This window comes from Thalia democratica, chromosome 9 (assembly GCF_965202585.1).
Source record: "Thalia democratica chromosome 9, ktThaDemo2.hap1.1, whole genome shotgun sequence".
In the NCBI taxonomy this organism is placed as follows: Eukaryota; Metazoa; Chordata; class Thaliacea; order Salpida; family Salpidae; genus Thalia; species Thalia democratica.
This window is the reverse complement of record NC_139173.1, coordinates 20,606,640-20,616,362: the sequence shown is the minus strand read 5'-3', so window position 1 is coordinate 20,616,362 and position 9,723 is coordinate 20,606,640. Positions and strand designations below refer to the sequence as shown.

General features: G+C 29.0%; 2 protein-coding genes across 2 annotated transcripts; both read right to left on the bottom strand.

Moving 5' to 3' along the window:
• Positions 1-321: 321 nt before the first annotated feature.
• Positions 322-2,396, bottom strand: LOC145844645 (NPC intracellular cholesterol transporter 2-like). The gene is made up of 2 exons (XM_082952045.1): positions 2,152-2,396; positions 322-1,192 (listed from the first exon to the last, which is right to left on the bottom strand). The coding sequence occupies exons 1-2, from the start codon at positions 2,296-2,298 to the stop codon at positions 890-892; spliced, it is 450 nt and encodes a 149-aa protein (XP_082808171.1). The 5' UTR covers positions 2,299-2,396; the 3' UTR covers positions 322-889.
• Positions 2,397-2,757: 361 nt separating this feature from the next.
• LOC145844644 (V-type proton ATPase subunit C 2-like) lies at positions 2,758-7,061 on the bottom strand. Its single transcript, XM_082952044.1, has 6 exons — positions 6,781-7,061; positions 6,459-6,539; positions 5,959-6,105; positions 5,156-5,292; positions 4,547-4,831; positions 2,758-3,268 (listed from the first exon to the last, which is right to left on the bottom strand). Exons 1-6 carry the CDS (start codon positions 7,048-7,050, stop codon positions 3,049-3,051), a joined length of 1,140 nt encoding a protein of 379 aa, XP_082808170.1. The 5' UTR covers positions 7,051-7,061; the 3' UTR covers positions 2,758-3,048.
• Positions 7,062-9,723: the final 2,662 nt, after the last annotated feature.

Here is a 9,723-nt window from a genome sequence, read left to right as displayed (position 1 = left end):
ACTATTTATGAACGATGTTTTTTTTGAATAGTTTTAAACTTAATTTTGGTCAAACTTTCGAAAAATTTGAACAAAAAACTTGGTGTGGATTTACTAAAAGGTTTTTTTTTCAAATCTATAATGCAATTTTTCCTTATAAAATTAATTGGAAGAAAATATTCTTATAGATTATAAAAATATAAAAGTATAAAATTTGTTATAACTAGAATCAGAAAACCTTGTTGTTAAGTATTTTAACTAAGTAAACTGATAACTTAACTGTCCAAGCTTAAAATTACTCTTTAAACAAACAAAAAATAACAACTAATAACTTATACTCAAATGTTTTTTGAGAAAATTTATTAATAATAACTTGTTGCCAATAAGTAATCAAAGCTGAAAAGATGTTTTACAATATACTATGTTGCCTTCAATATTAAAATAAACTTAATTTTTATACTGCAAAGTTAAACAGAAAATTTTAATTGATGTTGCTTTATATTAAAACTTAATCTTAAAATGGGTATAGTAAAAAAAGAGTATATAGGTGAAATGTGATAAATTGTTATATAATAAAAATGGATAGAAATAAGATGTGGTGAGCTTTACAATGATTGTGAAGCAAATTGCACACAATTAACCTTAAAGTTTTTATTTCTGCAAAGTAAGCAAAAACTTAACAGCAAAAACCTCAAGTCATCGAATTGAAAGCTTGCTGGTTAAAGCACTTATGTAACAACTTTCAAACAAAAAGATTTGGTTAAATATCAAAACAAAAATGTGTGTATGTAAATTTTACAGCAAAAAAATTTGATTAAATATTGCAAAATACAAATATGTGTATGTGAAAATAAATCAAGGCCACACTATGCAGTACGAAAGTGATAACAGAAGTCAGAATGTGTGAAATTTACACCAAGATGATGGGGAATTCCGCGCAAGCCAACTTGTTTCCTGCGCTTTCGTGGTCCACCAGCTGCCACTCGACGACGCACTTCACCGCCGGGTACGAGGTGAGCACCGGCAGCGTCGCCTGGTAACGGTACTCGCGACCCGCCTGCACCGGGCACTCCACCCCGCTGTCCAGGCAACCGTCGGGCTGGGGCAGGGGGAAGGGCACCTTGATGCCGAGGACGATGCCGTACACCTTGGCCCGGAGGACCGGAGTGTTTTCGGCCGACTTGAAGTTGATCCCGATGGTGTAGTTGCGGCCCTGTTTGCATTGAATGTTCAAATTATTTATAACATTTTGTTTAGAGAAGTTTGCTATCAAACAACACATTTCAATTTATAATGACTGGTTTATGTTAAAATATTAGCATTTGCTTGTATATAAAGAACTATTCATAAGTAGCAGACCAAAAATTTGAACAAATTTTCAAAACTAGAAACAAAACAGTTTGGATGAAGAGTTGCTAATAAGTTTTTAATGCATCGTTTCTAGGAACACAAAGTTCTTAATTTTGTAAAAATGTTATTTCTGTGATTGTAAATGTGAAGTTAAACGAACCAAATTAAGCAAAGATTAGTAATTTAAAAAAATGTAACAATATATAACACATATGAACTGTAATTTAAAAATTTTACTGCTATAAATTTTAATAGCTTTAGTATTAAAATATATACACTAATTATCATGTTAATATACAAAAATTATACCTTTTTCATTTCAAAATATAAATACTGCAATATAAAACATATGGTGTGTTTAAAACTTTTTCTTAAATACGTAAAACTATGAACTAATTATAATGTTAAGACTACTTACATACATAATCCAGCTGTTTACAATTTATTAATATAAAGGGGGTAATTTTAATTCTAAAATGCTTGTTTTATTCAAAAGTGAGAAACAGAAAAGGTAGATAACAAACAGTTGCCAAAATAGCTTATCTGTGGTTAGCGAAATATTGCATATAAGCAAAAACTATTGAAAACGCTATAAAAATAACGATAGTCTAATTTATTTGTCGATTTATTTCATTTTTGATAAGTAATGCAAGAAGTACTTCATTAAAAAACGCCAAAAACTTTCTAAATGTCAAAAAGTACAACTTGAAAAGAGGGCACTGTATATACAAAAACTTGAGTTAACAAACAAAAAATCTCTACGCAACATTAAAACCACCGTTAAAGTTTTAATTTTCAACATACAACGCAATCGAAACGAACCTTTGGAAGTCTGCAGGGGCTCTTCGAGCAGGGTTCCACCGAAATGGACTCGATCACTCCGACTTGCGACCCGCAGTCCTTAAACTTCACGTCGACGGCGCTGACCGCCGCGAACAAAATCACTGTGATGACCAACAACTTGTACATTTTAGTTACAATTTCTGAAACACATTATATATATGGTTATTTTGGTCGCACGCAATGAATACTCATGAAAGTTGTATTTGTATCTGCTTTATACACAAGATATAATACTTTACATTGCAAATCAAGTGAAAATTGAAAGCTGATTTCGAAAAAAATATTGCGAATCAAAATCATTGTTTGTTGTAATTTTGTTTAACATTTAACTTTTAAGATACAACTTTAGTATCGATATTTTAATGCTTTTGTTGGATAGTTGATAGAAACATTTTTAAAACACTTTAATTTATACATATTCAACAAATGTAAAACATACAAAAAAATTATGACATTTAAAGTGAACGATATATAAGTTTTAAAACAGTTAATCTATTAGTATATAAAAATTTAAAAGAAACCAAATAACCTTTTTGTTTAAAAAAAATATTAATTTTATACCATAAACTTATAAGTACGCGCTTATACTATAAACCAAGAACGTGAATGTTTATACCATAAAATTAAACGCAGAATATTTCGAAATTTTATTCTAAAGAAATAAAATATATGCATGCTAATTTGACATAGAATTTAAAACCTTATCAGAATAAATATTGCACTGAAAAACTGATAAAAAATAAAAAACACAAAATTTTAAAAAGCATTGACACTTTTTTAATCTTTGTTTGTTAAAATTTCAACACGTATATATTTTTTTGTCCAGTTTGATGAAATACAATCTTTTGTTTTCGACGATCAAAGTGCCAGCCAACATTACTGCTTGGGGGCGAAGTTGACGTCCAGCTTGAAGTAGACGTACGGGTAGTACTCCTGCAGGTCCACCTTCAGCCCCGCCATCTCCTCCTCCACGCTCTCGGCCAGGTTGCCCGAGTCCAGGTTCTGGTACATGCGGTTCAGCACCTGCCTCAGCCGGCTCCTCGCCTTCTTCTGCGGCTCCACGATGGCCGCCTGGAAGTTGACCGGCAGCCCGTACCTGGTGAGTGTTTAATTGATTTAAATAGACTGAGCGAGGCGTTGATGACACTTTAACCGGCTAGTTATTTTGTTTTACGATTATAATTAGTCATGGACTTCTTAAAGGGCTCTCTGAGTTTTAAAACATTAGAAGGTTTGTTGATTTATTTTTTTGGAAAAATATATATACATATATATATATAAGGGTTATGAGATAATTTTTGCTCAAGACAACTTTTGAACAAAACAAATTATTGCACAATTTAAAATTGTAAAGTTTATTTTTGGTAGTAGTTACTCGGCTTTGCAATAAATTTGAAATTGCTACTAACAACAAGCGTGAAGGATTGAAATAGAACTTAAGGGCATAGGGGGGTCCACCTTGATTTTTACAAGTTGACCTTATTTTATAGAGTTTTATCTGAGCTATTGGACCTTTTAAAGCGCTTAAAAAAATTCGAAGTATTTTTTGAGATATGAGCGATCAAAGTCGGTGACCTCAATAGGTTCCTAATGGAAGGCACAAACTAAAAATGCGAAAAAAGACCATTTCACTAAAAATCTATCTCCTCCTTCATTTTTAAAGCAATCTTCATCAAATTTTCACAGAGAGAGTATTATTAAATTTTATAAAGAATGAATGCAGGAATTTTTTTAATTTTGAAAAAAAAAATTGACAAAAAATACCACCTATTTTTTTTGTTTTTTTTTTATCCAATTTTTTTTTTTGAAAATTCTAACATTCAAAGTCTTCTAAATTACAAAAGGTACGTTTCCTGAAAATTTGAGGTCTCTAGCTCAAAAAATGAAGGAAAAGATAGGTTTTTAGTGATTTTTTAAATTTCCAAAAAAATTGACCCCAAAAACTTGCGGTCCATACGTTTGTATTGGAAACTTTTTATAAAATTTACAATATATTAAAAGTTAAATAAGATTTTTTAACTCTATAAAAACTGGCTTGTAGTTTGTACTTTGAGCTTTAATATAACATACAATGTTATTTTTAGTAAAAAAAATGTCGGACCCCCCCCCTATGCCCTTAAAATAAATAATTCTAATAAAATTGATTTTAATGAAAGTTTTAACTAAAACGACCTGCACTAAACACAGTTGTTTAAAATGGCTTTCAACAACAAGTTTGAACTTTAAAAATAGAGTTCAAAATAAATAACTACAAGCTGCTAGTTTTCAATTGAAACTTACTTCCAATGAAAGTGTCAAAAAAAAAATTACCTGCACTAAACATAGCCGTGAATACGGCGCATTTTCAGATAAGACAAAAAAAAACTTCACGCACCTGAGAACGGACTCGACGAAGACCCTCAGCGCCTTGATGTGCATCAGCGCCATGAAGCTCTCGCTGAAGTTCACCTTCAGCCACCTCAGCAGCGGCCCGAGCATCTTCCGCCGCTCGTTGCTCATCCGCTCGTACGACGACTGGTCCGAGTCCATTTTCGTCGCATCGTAGGTGAAGTCCCTGACGAAGAACTTGTGCTTGCCGCACTTGTGCCTGAACTCGTCGACGACCTTCTTGAACAGCGTCACTCCGAACAGCAGGTACTCGTCGTCCTTCATTATCAGCCTGGGAGAAAACATCGATTGCTTGTGAGAAAGTATTCTTATAAACAAGACGAAAATTGCTTTATTGGTTGGTAATAGTAGATCTTAAAAGTGTTTAACTTTAAAGAAAAACGTTCATTATTAGAAGAAAAGATGCTAATTACAGTAACAAAAAAATAGTTGTCTAAAGACAAACAAAATAAAAGATAACTATACAGTATACTACTTAAAATGTAATTTAATCTTAGATATCCTCTTACTTTTATCTATTTATTTTTCATATATTAGTAAGCTGTCTGACAAAAAGCTTATGAAATGAACAGCTTGTAGAAAAAAAAAACAACACCTGGACGATTTGGGAGCGACGAAATCGGTGAGGTTTTCGTAGCTGTTCTTCCACTCCTTTTCGAGCGCCACCGGAACCGCAACTATGAGGGTCTGGAGGTACTCGCTGTCCATTATGACGTCATCCGCCTTCACCACCTGGTGTTGTATTCAAATAAGTATTTGAAAAATAAAAGTTTGCACAGGAAAACAAAACAAAAAAGTTGGATTGAAAAAGAAGTTATCATGTTAAAAAAAAATTCTACATTGTAAACTATATCAGTTATGGACTAAGAGTAAAAAGTTAAAGAAGATTGGTAAAAAAATGAATAAGACAAAAGATTTTTGGTTTATTAGTCTTTATTTTTCCTTTTTTTTGGCTTGCTAAAAAACTAATTAAAAATCAGCTTTGATTGCTAATAGCTCAAAAGTTACTTTTAATTCAGTTAAGAGGTAAAAAGTGTCTGATGTGATAGCTAAAATAAATTCAATAAAAACAAACTAAACCCACCTATGCCCTTTAACAAAATTATTAATAAACAGAAACTTATCACTATCTTTATAAAAGTAATCAATCAAAAAACAAATGTAGCATTTGCTTAAATACAATAGACCAATTTATTTTTTAATAAACTCAAAATGATGTGTGTACAAAAATAAAGTTTAAGTTATTAATTCAAAAGTTAAGTAATTATAGAAATCAAGTTTGAATTTTAAAACCACATCACTAACTAGGTTGCATTTTTTTTTAAATATATTATCCGGTGCATAAAGTTTTTTTAATCAAACGGTAAAATGCATACACAACCTAGTTTTGAATATCACCTGATTTAAATTTCTCATGAGCAAACTTCCATTGGCTTTTTTCTCCATGTTTTGAAGATTAGTTTTCAAATTATTGTATGCTTGTTGCTTGCTACGCAGCTCCATTTCAACTCTGCTAAGCATTTCTGATATGCCCAATGCTATGCTCTAGAAAAATTTAACAAATCAATTTAGTTTAACAGAATAGTATATTATAAATAGCTTTCTCAATATTTTTTTTATGTTTGTCAACTTTATAAATTTTTATTCCTTTATAACCAAGTAAACAAATTAAAGGTATCAAAACATAAACTTAAGTTTATATAGAAGTAGGCTTAGTTATCTATTTTTTCGTTTATAATACTATTGATGTAAATACTAGTATTTTTATATCTCAGTGATTGAATTAAAAATTTGAAAATAATTTTAAAATTAATTTATTTTACTGGCTCAAACATTGAAAAATTTAGTTTAGAAAAGTTTTGACTGAATATTTATAACAATGTAATAAAAAGTTTTACCTTCATTGGCTGCCTTGTAGGATATCTTGCTTTATTCCATTGAAACTGACGTACATACGCTTGGCAATATTTATCATCAACCTAGTTAATGTTATTTATGATATTTTTTTTGTAATTTATAATTTGATACAAATTTTATGAGAAGCATAAAGAATAAAAAAAATCAAGCCAAGTTAACTTAAAATTCTCTTTCCTACATATATAAATGTTTTCTACATTAATTTAAATAACTAAATCACAGTTTTAGTTTTTATTTTCAATATACTGATTATTCATTGTATAACAATTAAATATCAGTTCACAAAGAGAATACAAAAGCAACCTTTAAATTCTGTTCTATTCTATTAACATCATGCTCTAAGATCTCTCCCATGTACGAAGCAAGCTTGTGGCAGGTGGAGTTGGCAAAAGCATCGTACTTTTGCAGCTCATCAGAAAGTCCGATCAGAGAGTCCAGAGTTCCCACTTTCAACTCGTTGGGAATGGAAAACTTGTAGTTTTTGCTGAGGCCTGAACCAACGGTTTCTCCCTGCAGCTTCTGCCAGGTTTCATGGTTGTCGTTTGGCACACTGATCAGCCAGCACTCGTTCATTTTTATTTATAAGCTCTAACATGTTTACTTGATTATTTTGAATATTGCAATGTGGATTTATTGAGCAGTTTAAAAGCACAAGTTTATACTTTAAAAGGTTGTTTGCTTTTTCACTGACCTTCAAATAGTAATCAATGATTTTTTGGCAAAATTTAAACAAGGTTAAAGGACCTGAAGTATTTATTTTTGTTAAACCAAATTAATTATACAGATCGCGTTCCAAAAAAATTTATATTTTATCTTATATTTATCTTATATTATATTTATCTTATATTAATATTTATTTTATAAAAGTTAAAAAATTTAATTGTATTGTAGTTTTAATGAAAAAAAAAGTTTAAAGTAAAACTTTTTTATAGAATTCGAAATGATAACCTACATGCTTATTTTCTACAGATTACTTTTTTATTATTATTTACTAACTTTGTTTCAAGAGTGTATAACTTTTTTTAATGATTCTTGTCAGTATATTTTTAATATAATTTTATTAACTAATATAAAAATTAAAAACTATAAAAACTTATGCTAAAAATAATTAAACTAGTCTTAAAAAGTGTCTCACAACAATCCACTACTTTTTTATAACAACTTTAATAGATATATTTTAAATAAAACATAAAATATTAGTTAAACAAACTAAAATTTTTAGCTGTTTTAATGACAATTATGTTTTGTTTCACTGATACTAATAAAAAAAATATGATTAAGTTGACTATGTTTGTTGAAAAGCATTAACTGATAAAAGTTATTACAGTAAAATAAAAATAGAAAATAAAAAGGTACATTTTAATATGCTAATAAAACCATATTTACAGCAGTGTATGCATATAATATAATATTTTTTTCATTTTCATTTTTTCAATTTCAAAATCTAAATTTCTGTTTACTATTGTAATAAACTGTAGCTTACTGAGGAGTACATGAAACTTATATTTCATGTATGAAACAGCTGTATAAATTATAGTTTTTATTTAATCAGATAAATAATTATTTATACATATATGTTTATAACAGGGTTAACATTCTTAAAAAAAAAACTAGCTAGTAGAGTAGCTAAAAACTAGGCTAAGCTACATAAGTTATGATTAGTATTAAGTATTAAAAAAGAAAAGAAATATTAGTATTAAGGGTACACAGAAGAAGTAATTCCCTTCTTTTAGAACTTAAACTTATTTTGTAAACCTTTAACTAAGCCACAAGTGACTTTTAGAATTTTTTTTCTATTAGTTTTTGTTTTAAATTTAATCTAATTTTCTTTATTAATTATGATAGATATTTTCAATTATTGCAAGGAACATCTCCTGAAAAGTTCAGGTATCTATCCCAAAAAACAAAGGAGGAGATAGATTTTTAGTGAAAAAGCATTTTCTTGCCCTTTTAGTTTGCACCTCCCATAAGGAACCTACTGTACTCTTTAACTTTTACAGGCTATATCTCAAATACTATTTTAAATTTTAAAAATATTCAAAATGCAGCTTAGTTAAAACTCTACAAAATAAGATCATATTGTAAAAACATTTCATTTACTTCCCCCCATGCCCCTAGTCTAGTTTAAGTATATAAAACAGCATCTATACAATCTCTGAGGCACCTATTTATACATTTTATTTTATTGTTTTATTCAACATTTAAACTTACTTCAAACTCTGTTAAAGAAATAACTCAAACATTTATCTTTGTTTATAAGTGAGTGTAATTTTCTTTGTTTCTATACTTAAATACTTCTTTTTTTTATTGAAAAATTTATTAAAACAAAATTATAATTTTTTTTGGCTAAATACTATTTCTTTACTTTAACCAGGGTTTTAACTGCAAATTTAAAAAAAATCTCTGATAACTATCTGAATAAACTTTTAAGTTAATAGTAAGGAGACACTGTTAGTTGTGTATAAATTTGTTATTTGGTAAATAAAGTTGTTCAGTCAGTCTGTACCACAAGTTGTTCACAGAAATTTTAATAACAGGGTTGTCACCAGTTTTTGTAAAATTTCTTCCAAGTTTTCAGATTACCTTCTAGGTTTTTTAAATGCAAGTTTTCTTATCCTTTTTAAGTATAAAAATAAGTTTATGATTTAAGAATTACAAAATTACTAAAAAAGTTAGTTAAATACACTAAAAATGTGTTTTTAATAAAACTCCAAACAAGACTTTATTTCTCATAATTGATAGTGATTTCTTATCTGAACTAATTTTCATTACTTTTCATATAAAAAAACAATTCTTTTTTGATGATTTTTAATCAAGATTCAACAATTTTTCTTGATGATTATCAAATTCCAGCTTTTTTTATCCCAAAATTTTCAAACTTCAGGTTTTTCCAGGCAAAATGCCACCCTGTGTTAAGCTGTAGCACTGTCAACAAATTATACACTTCTGCTTCTGAAATATTTATTTTCAATGTGAAGTTTAATCTGATACACAGGGTGGCATTTTACCTGGAAAAACCTGAAGTTTGAAAATTTTGGGATAAAAAAAGCTGGAGCTTGATAATCAACAAAAAAATCCTTGGATCTTGATTAAAAATCATCAAAAAAGATCTTTACACAGGGTTGCCAAATATTTTTGGAAAATTTTCTCCAGGTTTTCAAAAGTACACATTTATGAGTCAATTTTTATTTTAAAATTAAGTTTAAGTTAAGAAACTGTGTTAAATAGTATAAAAACATTGAAAAG